Source organism: Glandiceps talaboti, chromosome 9 (genome assembly GCF_964340395.1).
Source record: "Glandiceps talaboti chromosome 9, keGlaTala1.1, whole genome shotgun sequence".
Taxonomy (NCBI): Eukaryota; Metazoa; Hemichordata; class Enteropneusta; family Spengelidae; genus Glandiceps; species Glandiceps talaboti.
The window spans coordinates 8096709-8113865 of NC_135557.1; the positions used below are offsets into that span (position 1 = coordinate 8096709).

General features: G+C 34.6%; 3 protein-coding genes across 5 annotated transcripts in view; 2 read left to right on the top strand and 1 right to left on the bottom strand.

Moving 5' to 3' along the window:
* Window positions 1–540, top strand: part of LOC144439746 (uncharacterized) — a 5838-nt gene extending 5298 nt beyond the window's left edge. The window contains exon 6 of the mRNA XM_078128980.1: window positions 527–540. Coding sequence (XP_077985106.1) covers window positions 527–540 — 14 coding nt within the window. The remainder of the gene's footprint in view (window positions 1–526) is intronic.
* A 547-nt stretch (window positions 541–1087) lies between these two features.
* Window positions 1088–4768, top strand: LOC144439747 (uncharacterized). The gene is made up of 5 exons (XM_078128981.1): window positions 1088–1372; window positions 1726–1794; window positions 2239–2298; window positions 2901–3006; window positions 3358–4768. Exons 1-5 carry the CDS (start codon window positions 1088–1090, stop codon window positions 3585–3587), a joined length of 750 nt encoding a protein of 249 aa, XP_077985107.1. The 3' UTR covers window positions 3588–4768.
* On the bottom strand, window positions 3794–16792 carry LOC144440094 (voltage-gated purine nucleotide uniporter SLC17A9-like). Of its 3 annotated transcripts, none has more exons than XM_078129354.1 (9): window positions 16661–16792; window positions 13831–13957; window positions 12831–13050; window positions 11735–11834; window positions 9541–9765; window positions 8343–8439; window positions 7491–7613; window positions 6079–6250; window positions 3794–4680 (listed from the first exon to the last, which is right to left on the bottom strand). In XM_078129354.1, the coding sequence occupies exons 1-9, from the start codon at window positions 16780–16782 to the stop codon at window positions 4511–4513; spliced, it is 1356 nt and encodes a 451-aa protein (XP_077985480.1). In that variant the 5' UTR covers window positions 16783–16792; the 3' UTR covers window positions 3794–4510. The 3 variants fall into 3 exon arrangements, with proteins under 3 accessions (XP_077985480.1, XP_077985482.1, XP_077985481.1); XM_078129356.1 differs by lacking the exon at window positions 16661–16792 and adding an exon at window positions 14469–15197; XM_078129355.1 differs by lacking the exon at window positions 16661–16792 and adding an exon at window positions 14884–14954.
* Window positions 16793–17157: the final 365 nt, after the last annotated feature.

Here is a 17157-nt window from a genome sequence, read left to right on the forward strand (position 1 = left end):
TGATTACAGTTAACTGATACAGTGTTACTAACTTGAATAGGTTGATATTTTATTCATGGTTCATTGATAGATTTTGTACCTAACTACGCATTTTACTACCAAACCAGAACGACAATAGAGTTTCAATTGTGCGGAACCGTGTTTTATACCTCTCTCATAACGTTTTTTATTACGAATTACACAAACACAACAAGACACTGATATGTGCCTTACACACATCCATACAGAGACAGACAGACTGACTGACTGACTGACTGACTGACAGGCATGCACATAAAATGTTATAGGTGATGATCGATGATAATGTGATTGAATCTTCCTTGTTTCACCAGACAGCCATGTTTACTTGTGTTCACAGTGAGATAAAATGTTTTCTTTTATATATGTACGCACTATTAGTGTTTGTATCGTAATCTCATACAGAAAACTTCATGTAAGACGTAAACAAAAATCTTTCTGCTTAATTGAAACTCTATGGTCACTCTGATTTGGTAGTACTTTATCTAGTTCTTTTATTTATATTCAGATCGACGGGAGTAGTTATTTGCGGCCAGGTCCTAACAACACATTGCGCATCTATGATTTTCAAAAAGAATACCAGGGCAAGTATGAATGCATCGTTGTTGAGGAGTGTTACGTCATCAGAAGTGAGCCCAAACACTTAACAGGTAAATTTCAAACTAACCAAAACATTTTTTTTCCAACCACATGTTTTCATAGAAGTAATGGCACGGTAAATCAATATACGTGATGCGAAAAGAACAAATATCGACAGACAGAGGCGCGGTCCGCTAAACTTTACCACCAGTGTGAGTCAATATTTCGAAGTTACGCATGCGTGAACAATGCATGACGTCACATTTCAGAAGGAGACCTGGGGAAAGCTAGGATTTTTCCAAGTATTTTTGTGTGGCACAAAGTTTTGATTGCATGTTTTTGCTCTACAATGTAACTGACATTTTAAACAATTACTGGGTACTATTATATCTGTGTGGCCGTCACATGACTTTGTAAATTGATTTGCATAGATGGAGAATCCTATTCCTAGGTAAAGTATTTTACATTATGTTAATTGACAGTTACAACAATGGACGACACTCGCCCAACGGATTTCCATCCTACCAAACATCCCTCTCCTGTTCGCAGTTCCGATGATAACGGGAACGATAGAATGCTAGTATTAGTCATAGTACTGTTCATCGTTTTGTTGTGTTTGGCTTCAATAATTCCAATTTACAAATATTGTCAACAAAGAAGAAGGAAACAGAGACGAAGAGAAGACAATCAAATTCAAAGACAAACAAGAAACGACATTGAAATGAAAGAACCTGGTGATATAAGGCATCGTGAGGTGCAAGGAAGTTATCATCCGGTAAGTTGATTGATTAATCATTTTGCCAGTGGTTTGTATATTAATTAGTTATACTTTCATTAAAATAATTAAGGCGTGCCCTATTTGTGGACCAATTGAAACATTACAGGGATTTTATTTCATATCATATTCCAAATTCAAAGTTACTATTTCAAAATGCTTCCAAAGGAATATTGCCTCAGACTAGAACTTGAACGTGTTTTTCGCCATTTTTGTTACATAATTAATTCATATGAAGTGATTTTTTTGTAATTAACTTAGAATACTTAAAAATATTCATGTTTCTCTCATATGTGGTCAAACTATTCCTATTGATAGACATAGTGGCATAAAATAATCTATTCTCTTTGAAGGTTGAAGAAGAGCATGTTGGGCTTATTCCAAGTTCTGATACAGTAGAGGCACCCTCAATAGTTACCGATGTGAGTTGTTAACATTGTAAGAAATTCGCCACCTTTATCATAAAGCGTTCGGCATTTTTGCGAAATGGTGTTCGATTATTATCGCAAGTAAACTTTAAATCAATAAAGTACGCTTAAAGGACATTTGGAATAAGGCCTACTTTTCCAACGACCACAGTCCCAGAAATCATCCCTGAATAATCAATATAGGGGTTAGCTACTATAGGACATCACATAGAATAGATTAACACCATGGTGATTCTACGCCATAACAACAGCCATTTTTTTTATTTTTCGTAAATTACGCTAATGCAGAAAATTATGACTTTCTGGAAGAGTAACAATGACTTTTAATGCTGAAGACAGTACGAATTTAATGAATACCAGTCTGATCTGACTGTAAAGCGTAATCATAACAGTGTTAAGTCATTCCAAGTTGCATTAATCACTGTCTACTTCAATTAGTCTGTAGATTACCATGCCAACGGCAGATCTAGAGGTGAAGAAAACATGGAAAGGGATAAGGTAAGATATGCAGAGGAAGCAACTTAGCAATCCATATGAGAGAGAGAGAGAGAGAGAGAGAGAGAGAGAGAGAGAGTGAGAGAGAGAGAGAGAGAGAGAGAGAGAGAGAGAGAGAGAGAGAGAGAACCAAAAGACGAAGATTGGTGGAGAAAGTGTCAAGGAAGGGGACAGAAAGATAAATAGACAGACAGACAGAGACAGACAGACACACATACAGACAAACAAACAAACACACACACAAACACACACATATATATATATATATATATATATATATATATATATGTGTGTGTGTGTGTGTGTGTGTGTGTGTGTGTGTGTGTGTGTGTGTGAATGAGTTTGTCTCCTCAACTGTCAGTGCGTCTTTGCTGTCAAATAGACATGTTAACTACTTTCCTTGCTCCTAAAAGTAAAAATCTGTCTCTGTCTGTCTGTCTGTCTGTCTGTCTGTCTGTCTATGTATGTATGTATGTATGAATGTATGTATGTATGTATGTATGTATGTATGTATGTATGTATGTATGTATGTTTGTCTGTCTGTCTGTCCGCCTGTCTATATATTTATCCATCTATTCTATTTTTTTTCCATCTGTAACTACCAGCCACAAGACACTATCCACTCAGATAGCATTGATGGTGCCAAAGCAGAGCCAGTCATCGATCCATTTTATGAATTCCTCTATGGACTGTCACGGGAAATAACAGATGGTGAGTTTAAGTAGCTGTTGATTCGGTAACTGTATTTAGATAAAATTGTAACTGTCTTCCACAACGAATTACTCAGTTATATTAATAAACGTATGCCTAAATGTATCTTTATTATAATAAGCGGAGATTTTAATAAATTGTTTTAACGTATTGATAACGATATGATGCAGTATTATTTCTAAATGGTGGAGAGAGGATAATTACTGGTATTTGTCGAAGGGTTTGTACGAATCAAGTATGTTACATGTCAACTAAATGTAATCAATATTAGTGTATTTTATAGTAAATTTCCAAGGAGTGTTCGTTTGCTAAAAGAAAATGGTTTGATTTGAACTTCTTTTATATCTACAGATGAACTGGAGAATACCAAATTTATCTTACAATTGAACATTTCAAAGGCTGACAGAACTCAAATTACTCAACCTCATGAGCTGTTCACCAAAATGAAAGAATTAGGAATCCTCAGGCCAACGGACACGAATATATTGATAGGTGTACTTCATAAAATAGGAAGAAGAGATCTTGTAACCAAGATCGATGAGTTTAATGTTGGTAAAACAAATGCCATTGACACAAATTGAAGTCGGGAATATACGAATATTAACTCTTTTGTTTATGTTGTATTGAAATATAGACAACATATGTGATTTACAGAAACAAGATGATATTTTCTGACTCTACAGTTACTTACCAAAATATTTTGCTAAAAACATTGTAGAGAGGAAACACATATTACATGGTAATACTATATTTTTAGTAACATTCTACAACAAAACGTCCATGTCAAGACAATGTACCTCTAAATTTGATTTTATTATATAATTTTCCACATTCAGATAAGACATGATACACAGATAATAACTGGACCATTCAAATCTTGTCGAAGATTTTATGTTGTGGAGGTTGTGTTTGACTGATTTGCGGTCACTATAACCATTCGACCATCAGGACTCCAACAATTAACATGCTATTCCTATCGTCGTAATCCACTAGCCACTTTACGGCAGCACTTAGCAGACTTTCTCACACACAGAGGTAGTGGTTGAATTGACTACCATTCATCGACTAATATTAAGAGCCAATCAGAGAGCCCATTTTTTATTCAGCATTATCAGCGTGAAAGTAGATTTGTTTTTGCGAGAAAGCGAAACTAGGTACTACCGTATGAACTGGCAGGAAATATTTTTCGAACAGAAAATGACAAATATTTGCTTGTGTAACCGTTCTGTCAAATATCAAGTATACTAAACGGTTCTGGAGACGCGGCTGCCATTCCAATGAGGCTTTTCTCCGGCAATACTCATGTACTGGTACGAGAAGCACGATTGGTTTCATTTAAAGTTTGCATAAAAATTGTCATGATGTAATTCACAAATTGTCCATCATTAGTTCATAGTTTCTTATACATGCAATATGCATTGATTTATAACTTATTACATTGATTTAGATATTCTGAAAGGGAGCATGTTGTTAGTTGCCGTATAGCTGTACGGTATCCCCAAATTTAAACAATTTTCTCTCCAGTCCCGAAAATCATGAAAATAATCCAACCAGTAAAAGTTAGTGACCCTGTTATACTGAAGACAATGCTCCAACTGTTAAAATATTCCATTAAGTGACCACTGATGTATACTCCAAGAAATCCCGGTATTGCACTTATGGAATTCATAACTCCTGTTTGAATAAAAGAAACCACAAGTCTTAGATGTCACATGTTCTTGTATATCTCACCCCTAATCCCTGACTTCAATGACTAAGTACTTATACACATAAATAAATATTTTTTGTAATTTTAAATAAAAATGATAAAATATCCATCATTATTCTTAGCTTGAATATAAATTACAAATTGCTTATCTATTTTTAGTTTTCGTCATGTTAATACGCTTTAAAATGAACAGGAAAGAGTTGTAGTCACCTTTCATAGCTTTGAATATTGAGTTTTACTACTTTGACCCAATTTTTGCCAATTTCGATAATAACATAGTGAGAAATGTGAATGAACAAAATCCAAATTAGATGTGAAGTTATTCTAAGTATACACTTTACAAGTCTCTTAAAGTACCAGATACGCCTAGAAAATGAACTCTTTATAATCAAGCCGTTCTTTTGTTCAAGAATACCCAAACCCATTTTCAGTTTAAATAAAAACATATCTGGGGTCACCATACACATTTTTTGAAACAGAGGTCAAAATTATATGAAAACTTCATCATTTTAGAATCCAATATGGCCGCCGAATATTATGTTAACTCTGTTGGAGAATAAAATATTGATGATTTCCTTGAAAAAAGGATTGTTTTAAAAGAACCAGGAAAAAGTTTTCATATTTTGATATTTGGAGAGAATGGAAGAAATTAGATGTTCAGAGAAATTGTTCCCATAGGACATTCCACCTTAGCAGAAAATGAATCCGACGTTCATTACTGATCAATCACACTGTGTATGTAAACTTCATCAGTTAATTATTACTCTTCAATGTTCAGTGAGAATCATGCCATGGGTTACTTAAATCACACCACTTCCATCATAACCGAAAAATGAAATGTGTGATTGAAACTTTGACGAAAGTGAGGTTCCTATAAATTATAGATTGAATATGTAACATTAGGTTAGACAATCTTCTGATGCTAGTTTGATATATTACCATGGATAATTGTATTGATCATTCTAAATTGTGCATATTGATTATGGATGTTTTTTACAATTTTCTGATGAATATATATGTTTGTATATATATATATATATATATATATATATATATATATATATATATATATATATATATATATATATATATATATATATATATCTGTGTGTGTGTGTGTGTGTGTGTGAGTATACATATATGCACTTACATATATATACACATATATATATATATATATATATATATATATATATATATATATACATACATACATATTGATTAATGAAGTTTTTTACAATTTTCTGATGAATATGTATGTGTGTATATATATATATATACATTTAATGATGACCATTTAATCATTCTAGTTGGTTTGGAAAAAATAAATATGATCTGAAAATAGATTATGATGAAAATCTCACCGTATACAGCACCAGCATGAGTTGGTGCCAAGTCTTGAGTGTTTGCACATGCCCCAGCAGTACCTAAGTTGTCCATCGAAAAGGCATAGGTGATTGCTGTTAACGTTGTAGCATAGCATGTCATGTGTCCAACAAACATTAGAGTTGTGGTATAACTCAAAGAAGCCAGTGTCTGTAAGATGGAGAAACACATGAATGAGGGGAGAATACCATTGTTTTATTTATTAAAACCACTCTAAATTGAACAACAAACTTTACTAACTTGTAAATATTTCATAACTGTTACAACTTAAACACAGAACTACCCTATATAAAGAGGATTATGACTAGTCTATGCAAATGCGGGAAATCCAAACTGCTGTACAGAGCACTAGCTTCTGGGTCTTGCTTTCAGCATTTTGTCTGTACTTCGGTAATGAAGCATGTACAAAGTGTTTGTTAATGTTGTAGGATGGTAACTTGATACTCAAATTAGTTGAAAATCAATCGGTTTGTAACATAGAATGTAAACACCTTTCAAAATGAGACAAATTCTCCTTCAAACAGCTGTTTAGATTGTGTGTCACTCAGGATTATTCAAATATGCGATATTTGCATATGTGAACAACCCAGATAGGGAATTATTTATATTTTGGTGATTACTTGCCAGTGAGTCACCACAAGTTCTCCACCTCCAAAACATACAGTCAGTTATTCATGTGCAAAATAGGGTGCCAGGCACAGGCAGTCATGCTTTTAAAGTGGCCCAAGCAGAGTTTATAAGCTTTTTACTAAAGTGAAAAATACTTAACATGAAACTTCATTGAACTATAATGATTCTAGTATATTGTTAACATCGATGTATACCTTCAATGACAGTATAATTAATTGTTTTCTGGTATTGGTAGAACAATTAATTGCATGTTAGGGACTGTCTAGACATTGTTCACATGTAATACAAAATTACGTAACAGGATCGTTTACAAGTTATCTTTCAATACCAAATACGAGTTCAATCACTTGCAAGTGACGATTAAGTATGCTTCAGTAAGTTGAATACTGGAAGTACCTTCTGAACAAGCAGTAAACATTATGTCCAACAAGTCTTCTTAGAAGACACAGACGTCTTAAATACTTTATATCCAGGTGGTTGAATGGTGACATGATTGCAAAAGAAATTAGTGGCAATAAACAAATAAATAAACAAATAAATATTATAAAGTGTCTGTGATATGCAGGAATTTGCCTATCTTGCAAAACAAAGTTGCGTGCATATGTACCATGTGATATGTCACCTTTGTATCAGGTTTGAAAGAAATGGATATTGCATCTTTAAGAAATGATGTATTATTGATACACGGGCGGACAGACGTATGCACGCATTGAAATGGTTCCGTAAAATATAGGTTATAACTTGAAATGTATTCATCTACCTGTATAAATTTTCTTGTTGTAGTTTTACTAATTCCGCTTGATATCATTCGATCAGCGATATACCCACTAAGCATACAAGGTGGAGCAGCAACCAACCAGGGTACAACATTAAACTCCCAGCCCTGTTGGAGATAAAAGTTTAGATACACTATGATATTTTCCAAATTTTAAAATTGAGTATATTGTCACAAACCTGAACAACCTCTTATGAGATATGCTATTAGACAACACACATGCATTTGGATTTGGTACACTGACAAAGTTTGTCTATAGAACGGTAGCAAGAAAAATCACCATGTTTGTGGTGTTAACACAATATTCTCATTTGCCATTTAGTCACGATGGTAAACAGAAGTGAATAGGGCCAAAAACAACAACAATAGTGTACGAGATATATTTCCTTCAAATTTCAAATTCACCATCATATTTGACACGGCTTTGTAAAATTTACTACTATATTGTACCAGACACTATATCGGCAAAATTTAGTATATTGTATCAGACACTATTTCTGTAAAATTTCAAACACACCATCATATATATTTTTTCAAAGCTGTGTACAACTTAGTCAGAGACTCTTTCTGTAAAGTGTCATACTCATACCATCAATATTTCATATGTACAAAATTATCATTACCCTACATTTTAGGGAATCTTGAATAATCAAGGGACAAGATTTTAGCTATCTGTCATGACCTAGGCGTGTAACATTGAATCAGACAACAGTGTCACTTTCAACTTAACTATAAATGACGAAATCTCATGAAGCATTGTTGGTAGGTTTAGCTTATTATGTTATTTTCGTACATATCCTCAATATTTCACCAAATACAATTTTTGTAGATTGTTACCTTTTCATGGGGAAATTTTTCAGTAAAAAATGTTGGCAGCCAGTTAAATAGTAAATGTCCGGAATAACCACCGCAAAAATTAATTATGATCATTGCCCTGGATGGAATAAAGAAAATTGGAGTAAACTTATTATTTGAAATTAGTACAGAAACAGTCATTTTAGTACATTTTATTTTTGTTATTAAAACATTGCTTTGAACTCTACAATTTTATACTGATTTTAGAACATCGATTATGAATATAAATGATAACAGAACCACATAATGTGAAAAGTTATATTTGACCATTTCTTTTCACCTGGGGTAACATCTGAGCAGATATGTGTAAATGTGGTGAGTATGAGACGAAGTTTCACCTTTGACTTAATTTACCCACGGTGATCTCTCACCTGGGGGTTGTATGCGGTCAAAAATGACACTGCGTCGCGTACTACCCCTGGACAGAAATGGTGGTTAGGTGGGTCAATGGTAAAGTAGGTCGGTAAATTAGTCTTTTAGTTGGACGATGGTTATATTTGAATGTTTAAGCAATTCATTGGTATTGTTTTATTGTTGTCCGTCCCTCAGCAATATCTGACAAGATGATACATATATTTTATGACCTGATATTTTACTTCCAAAACCTTTATTCATAAGATATGAGAACTATTAAACCATGCACACGTGTTAAGAATTCGAAGAGAAAATATGGAATGTATAATGCTGGTCGTTCTGTGTCATGAAAACGTGTGTCTACGTCATTAGTTCTGCTGTGCGCGAAAAAAAAAGGAATCATAATGTAACGACTCGCCATCTCTTCCACGTTCATTTAAAATTATTATTGCACAGGTATAATTCTGCTATTCTCCAATATTGTTCTTCATTTAACAGCAGAATAATGGCCCGAGGACACAGTATGGTAAATGAGGTATAGCAAGTAGTCATCCTACCACCCGTAAAAAGAAATAAGGGTTCGAGCTGGGGTTAAAGGGACACACAAGCACACATTTTGGTGACATAAGGGATTTGTCGACACTCGTCTTTGACCCAAAGTAACAAGGTTCCCTTATGTCACTAGTATTTTCCCTAGCTGAGTTAAGGAAAATATCGGGGTAGGGGATATAATATCTCACTGCATAGAAATATCTACTTAATATCTAGATGCTCTAAATACGTAGAATGGTTCAGTATTGTGAAGGATTAGCTACTATCTACTTACCAGAATGCTCGATGTCTTAGTAATATTTTCCAAGTTTCCTTGGTTGTTATTTCACCCTGTGATCTCCCCTTCCTTGAACTACATCGCTGTATGCATCTTTTTCTCATAAGAACTATCCTTACTAAACAAACCCAGAGAATCGACAATACACCAAAAAGATAAAAATTAATTTCCCAGCCATATTTGGCTAAAAGGTACGAACATATACTTCCACTTGTTATTATTCTGCAATAAATATGAAAACATTTTATTTATTACATGCAACACTTAGGATACTGTACAGGGTGAATTTGCATATATTAGGATACTATACAGGGTGAATTTGCATATATTAGGATACTATACAGGGTGAATTTGCATATATTAGGATACAATACAGGGTGAATTTGCATATATTAGGATACTATACAGGGTGAGTTTGCATATATTTGGTTCAGTAAAATATTCTACAGGGATACACTTCTCTCTGAGGGATACATAAGCTGCATGACACAAAAGGAAGTGATACTCATCCACAGACAATCAGCTCCTAGAAAATGTATGTTTGTTTGTTTTTCAAGCCTCTCAACTAAGGAAAACACTCCTGAATTTGTTATCGATAAGTTCCTTTTTGACTGTATATTTATACTTGTTTGTTCACTGTGTAATCATCTGCATTTGGGTGGGAGGCCTTGAAACGCAATAAACTGTACTGTATACAGTGTGAAAATTATCTAGACCTTCGCACAGAAAATACAGGATCTATACATTTGATCTATATCTCGAAATCTGAGTTATGACGTTAAGAATCGTCATTATTTTGTTATTCGTTCAGCTCTGCAATTAAGTTTGTGCAGGTGTAACTATATAATTCTTCAATATATATTTAGCCCACATGTAGTCTTGAAGTACTAACTCTACTATACTGTTACAGCTATCCTAACTGCCATTTTGATTTTTGTAATGTTCGCTTGACCTCAAAGTCTACTTAACACTTTTTAGATCTGCTAGACTAGAATGGGGATCCCTACCCAGAGCCTGGTCATGATTGGCCGAATACATAATTAGACATATTCAAATTGCTCAACCTGGTCACATGATGAATCCATAATTAGGTGTCATCATGAGTATTTGAAGACTTGGAAGACGTGCGAAAATTGAAAATTTCAAAATGGCAGCTGGGTAGCTGTAACAGTATAGTAGAGTTAATCCTTCAAGATTAGATGTGGGCTAAATATATAGTAAAGAATTAGTTTAGTCCTTCCAGTCTACAGGTAGGCTACAGTTAGGATAGCTGAAATAGTGTAGTAGCGTTAGTTCTTCAAGACTACAGGTAGGCTACAGTTAGGAAAGCTGAAATAGTGTAGTAGCGTTAGTTCTTCAAGACTACAGGTAGGCTACAGTTAGGAAAGCTGAAATAGTGTAGGAGCGTTAGTTCTTCAAGACTACAGGTAGGCTACAGTTAGGATAGCTGAAATAGTGAAGTAGTGTTAGTTCTTCAAGACTACAGGTAGGCTACAATTAGGATAGCTGAAACTGTGTAGTAGTGCTAGTTCTTGAAGACTACAGGTAGGCTACAGTTAGGATAGCTGAAATAGTGTAGTAGCGTTAGTTCTACAAGACTACAGGTAGGCTACATTTAGGATAGCTGAAATAGTGAAGTAATGTTAGTCCTTCAAGACTACAGGTAGGCTACAGTTAGGATAGCTGAAATAGTGTAGTAGTGTTAGTCCTTCAAGACTACAGGTAGGCTACAGTTAGGATAGTTGAAGCTGTGTAGTAGTGCTAGTTCTTCAAGACTACAGGTAGGCTACAGTTAGGATAGCTGAAATAGTGAAGTAGTGTTAGTCCTTCAAGACTACAGGTAGGCTACAGTTAGGATAGCTGAAACTGTGTAGTAGCGTTAGTCCTTCAAGACTACAGGTAGGCTACAGTTAGGACAGCTGAAATAGTTTAGTAGCGTTAGTTCTTCGAGTCTACAGGTGGGCTACAGTTAGGATAGCTGAAACTGTGTAGTAGCGTTAGTCCTTCGAGTCTACAGGTGGGCTACAGTTAGGATAGCTGAAACTGTGTAGTAGCGTTAGTCCTTCCAGTTTACTTTCTATTTGTAACATTTACATGAGTAAGAGGAGAAATTACATTCATAGAAGATTTGCTGATGTGACATAAAATACATATGTTTTGGGTAGTGTAAAGTGGGTCTGTTAAAACCTACCCTAATGATGCACCAGTCGCAATTGTTGTATAAAACAAGTTTCGCCTCTTCTCCTGTACTTTCATAACCGTTATACTGGCAATGGTTGGAAAATGAAAAGCTATGGATATAGGAATGGACAAAATAAATATAAAGATGGGCAATCAACAATTTTTTATGGAAACACAAAGCATTTTAATTACAATATCCAGGTACGAATATGAAGCTGTAATGCCGAATTGCCCTCACTTGCCGTTGAATCATACATATTTTAACTTTAAATGTTGTTGTTGTTGTTGTTGTTGCTGCTGCTGCCGTTGTTGTTGTTGTTGTTGTTGTTGTTGTTGTTGTTGTTGTTGTTGTTGATGATGATGATGATGATGATAATGCCGATGATAAAGAAGAAGAAGAAGAAGAAGAAGAAGAAGAAGAAGAAGAAGAAGAAGAAGAAGAAGAAGAAGAAGAAGAAGGTGGTGGTGGTGGTGGTGGTGGTGGTGGTGGTGATGATGATGATGATGGTGGTGGTGGTGGTGGTGGTGGTGGTGGTGGTGGTGGTGGTGGTGGTGGTGGTGGTGGTGGTGATGATGGTGATGATGATGGTGGTGATGAAGATGATGATGATGATGGTGTGGTGGTGATGATGATGATGATGATGATGATGATGATGATGATGGTGATGATGATGATGATGATGATGATGATGGTGGTGGTGGTGGTGATGATGATAATGATGGTGGTGGTGGTGGTGATGATGATGATGATGATGATGATGATCAATACAAGTGTACAAAAGGCAGAAATAAGTCTGACGACGTTTCCTTTAAGTTGATAGCAGTAATCAATACAAGTGTACAAAAGGCAGAAATAAGTCTGACGACATTTCCTTTAAGTTGATAGGAGTAATCAATACAAGTGTGCAAAAGGCAGAAATAAGTCTGACGACATTTCCTTTAAGTTGATAGCAGTAATCAATACAAGTGCACTAAAGGCAGAAACAAGTCTGACGTCTGACGACTACAAAGGTAGAAATGAGTGTGGTTCGATTTTTCATGTAAATCTCTCATTTCTCGCTCTCTAGGAATACAACAATGCTAAGTACTTAAACATTCTCACGCACCTTCAGTCATACCAAATATGACTCTAATTACTGCAAGGAATGCTAGCTGTGAAGGTTTATCATCAAATGTATAAACAAAGAATGGAAATATGGCTGTCTGTATACCCCATCCAATGGCAGCTATAGTAGCTACCTGGTCTCCACCAAATCGATCACTTAGATATCCTGATAATACCTGTGTTGTAGGGTATCCCCAGTAAAAGCTGGACAACACTAAACCCTGTAAATACAAATTAATGTACTTTATTCCTGGTGCCAACCTACAATAGCAACAAACTATTTTTCTTAACTCCAAAATTGCAAATTCTGAATTATTTTGCGTTTTATTTTGTTTATATTTTGTCACACTTTTTTGATATTGTACATTTCAAAACAATTAATGTTTTTTGCAGAATTTTTGCATGTAAAATCCAAGTTGTGAAAATTGAACAAAAGCTTGAAGATTATGATGTAAATTTATCACATTTGCTAAGAAAATAAACGAACGAACAAACGAGCGGAAGGGCAGACAGACGGACGAGTGAGTGAGTGAGTGAGTGAGTGAGTGAGTGAGTGAGTGAGTGAGTGAGTGACTAAATAAATAAATTCATTAATTAATTAATTAATTAATGACAATGGCTTTCAACTGATAATAACATGGAAGAGAAATTGTTAGTTATAATGATCTTTAAACAAATCGTTAAACAACATAGACCAAGTGTGTTTGTAACTTCATGAATAACTACTTCTTCTTCTTCTTCTTTAACAAAAGGTTTTAATATCAAAAATGTGTACCGGGTTAGTTTTTGTACTTACAGAAAGTGATTTGAAAGAAAGAAAGTGAGTAAAGATAAGCATTTAATTTTAATCAGAAGTATTTATGTATGATTATGTCTCTATATGTACACAGACTAGACATGGGGAAATAGTTCTATAGGTTTATTGTAAAAGAAACACAACGGTGTCACATAAGTGAAATGCCACACCAACCCCATTTCCGCTGTAAATGTGTTGAACTCACCGTTTCAGACTTGTCCCAGTCAAACTGATTTGACATGATGACAGCACTAACCGGTAGAATATTTCTACATCCGACAGTCAGGGCTGTTAAAATAAATATCGCTGCTCCCCATATCATTTCCTCCTTTCTGAAATAGAAATGTAATGAATCTCACCAAGTAAAGGCATAATCAAATTATTCATTAAGTTTTAACATTCTAACTATTTTATTTGTTGTTGTAGAAGTAAAAATTCAATTTATATTCTTTACAAAATGAACTACATTAAGTATACATAAACAATTTCATATATATATATATATATATATATATATATATATATATATATATATATATATATATATATAATGATATAAAATCAGTTTATTTACCCAAAACAAATATATCAGTGTGTAAATTGGGAGTCAGGAAATGCTTACAGGTAGTCTTCGCCTGTAACCTCACACACACACACACACACACACACACACACACACACACACACACACACACATATATATATATATATATATATATATATATATATATATATATATATATATATATATATATATATATATATATATATATATATATATATATATATATATATATATATATATATATATATATATATATATATTTTATATTACCAACTTACAATGACTCTGCGGATATCACGGTTTCGACGTCATGTCATTCCGGCCATTGTATATAGAATTTTGCATACGGAGATTACATTATCCAGAGTGATATGGTTCATTCGATAAATGCTGTGTTCAATGCATACATAACTCTGGCAGTGCTCAAGTGATCATTCGTAACGTCCCTGAACTCAGGAAGCCAAGTACGATTTCAAAGTGAACACCGACCAAACTAAAAACTAGTCTACTGACCTAAATTGGGATTTGTCCCTGACCCAGGGTCATTGACCTTTATATGTATTTATCATATGTCAGCTTGATCGCATACCGTGTATATAATATTTATACGTCATGTTTATGGAAATTTATATCATGGTAACGTCAGGTAAAGCAAACATTATGTGTGCTGCCGATTACCCGCCCAAACTATACCTTATCACACTTTTGCCGACAAGTTGATCTTTGATTATTTTTCTGCTTCTCATTACCCGACCGACCCAAATTTTCAACTCCGACAGCAAAATAAAATAAAAACTTTCGCACGCCCTTAATATTTTTGCGGTACAAGGCCCTGGCCTCGCTGACAAGAATAACCAAGTGTCTGGACTGTCGAGGTCGACGTCATCCAGTCATGGCGGCGGCGACAATACTTGTCCAATCAATCCAATAAAAAGAAGATAGAGAGAGAGAGAGGAGGAGGAAAGGGAGAGGCAGACACATGAAAAAGATGATGATTTAGTTTTTTACTTCTTTCTTTTTTTAAAGAACCTATTGTTGTCATAAAAAAAGTAATGAGAAACTTTTAAAAAAATATATACACATTTTAAAAGAAAAGAAAAGAAATGCCATTACCGGGTATATAAAAAAGTATTTTACAAGATAGCCTTTCTGCAATTTGCAATACAAAGTTCATTTTGCTTGGCCTATAAACCATAAATTATTTTGACCATTCAATTCCATAGACAGTGAAATGAATTCACAGACATCACTACACTGTGTATATAATATCTAGACGCGGTATTACTTAAAATGGTGTTATGTCAATTATTAATATGTGAACTAAACATATATGCTTTTCTCTTCAAGCTATATTGATCAAAATATGATTGGAATTATATTTAAAAAAAACGATTTTAGTTTTCCTCGTGACATAATCAATCACTGTCATATAAAGTAAATATGATTGCACTGCAAACATGAATACGGAGGTTAAGCAATCGTCGCCAATTCATCTTTGAAACATGGGGATGCGTAGTATTTCTTAGATTGTTGTTTTCCTTGTTTACAGGCTAAATATAACAACATTTTGACTTGAATATATTCCCGCTGTCTTTATGGGAAGAACTACTAGTTGTCTTGGTACAGTAGCACATAGCATATATTGATACATTTGTAGTAGCAGGATTCGTGTCATGTTTTCCTTTGTTACAACAATGTAAGCAATAATGCGTGTCCCTGTGTGTAGGAACATCCTCTGTTATCGCAGTATAATACAGCACGGGTTCATTTAGGCACGATCGCTCAATGTCACACAAGCTCAATAAGCGAATCTTCGTTGTTGGGGGGGGGGGTTTCTCACGTCAGTGTCGATTGCTGAACTTCATGTTCGCATTTCTAACAACATTTTGACGGAAAACTTTCACTCCTTCAATGATGACAGCTTGTTTATTTATTACTGAGATGTTGATAAGTTGACATAAATTTACTTCTAATGTGAGATATGTTGCTGGGTTTCTGGTAGTATTTGAATATGTTTACAATCATGTTTTTACATTACATCGATCATAGTGGTGTGACCGCTACAGTTTTCATCATAGTTTACATCATATATAAACGTTTGATATCGCACTTGTGAACGTTCGTTTGGGGGTTGACCTCAGTAAACCAACGATGGGTCAGACACGATTAGCATAGCTATTTTCTGACTCCTGTTATCCGATCTAGTTTGCTTTTCCTGTATTTACGTTTGTATTGTACTTATTTTTGATCGGGTAATAACATATATATCATATCATATCATATCATATCATATCATATCATATCATATCATATCATATATCATGTTCGTTTGTTGAGCTTGTGCGACATTTTGCGACCCCATCCCCACCCTATAGGGACTCACTGTTATGATACTTATTTAGTCTAGTAGTACCACATAGAGGTATTTTGTAACAGTTCGTGTAAAAATGTCGGCTTCATGGAAACTCACCGTGTCCAGAATGTAAAATCTGCTTGTACAGAAACCCCTTTCTCATTAACATCATCAAGCAGCAAACCTTCCTCGGGACAGCCCTCTGACGACTCGTCATCGTCAACAGCGATCCGGTCCATTTTACTATAAACCAGATATTCACTCAGCTGGCAATATATGACCCTAACCACACATGCGCAGAACGTTTCATATAGGCTGAAGGTCCTTGAACATTACAATAGCAATTGCTCATGAGTAGTACTCCGTGGCATTGTACCAATTCTATGCATTCACTTATTTTCTGCAAACCATACTGTGTATAGTACAAAGAGAAAACCATGAATCACAATATTTAATTCTCGCTTTTTTACAATAGGACAGGATAGCTGTACTTTGAAGTGTGTGGGTTGTTTAGTTTTGTTTGTTTGTTTGTTTGTTTGTATTTGCTTTTTTTGTGTTTTTTTTTGTTTTTTTGTTTTGTTTATTGGGTTTGGTTTTATTTTCGAGTTTTATGG

Bases quoted from the DNA above. Each gene is read 5' to 3' on its own strand.
- LOC144439747 (XM_078128981.1), top strand. From the start codon at position 1,088: ATGGACGACACTCGCCCAACGGATTTCCATCCTACCAAACATCCCTCT. The intron at 1,373-1,725 runs GTAAGTTGATTG...TTCTCTTTGAAG, and splicing joins TGCAAGGAAGTTATCATCCG to GTTGAAGAAGAGCATGTTGG. The intron at 3,007-3,357 runs GTGAGTTTAAGT...TTATATCTACAG, and splicing joins GTCACGGGAAATAACAGATG to ATGAACTGGAGAATACCAAA.
- LOC144440094 (XM_078129354.1), bottom strand. From the start codon at position 16,782: ATGGACCGGATCGCTGTTGACGATGACGAGTCGTCAGAGGGCTGTCCC. The intron at 6,251-7,490 runs GTAGATGAATAC...TCCATCTTACAG, and splicing joins CAACAAGAAAATTTATACAG to ACACTGGCTTCTTTGAGTTA. The intron at 4,681-6,078 runs GTGAGATTTTCA...TTATTCAAACAG, and splicing joins TCATGCTGGTGCTGTATACG to GAGTTATGAATTCCATAAGT.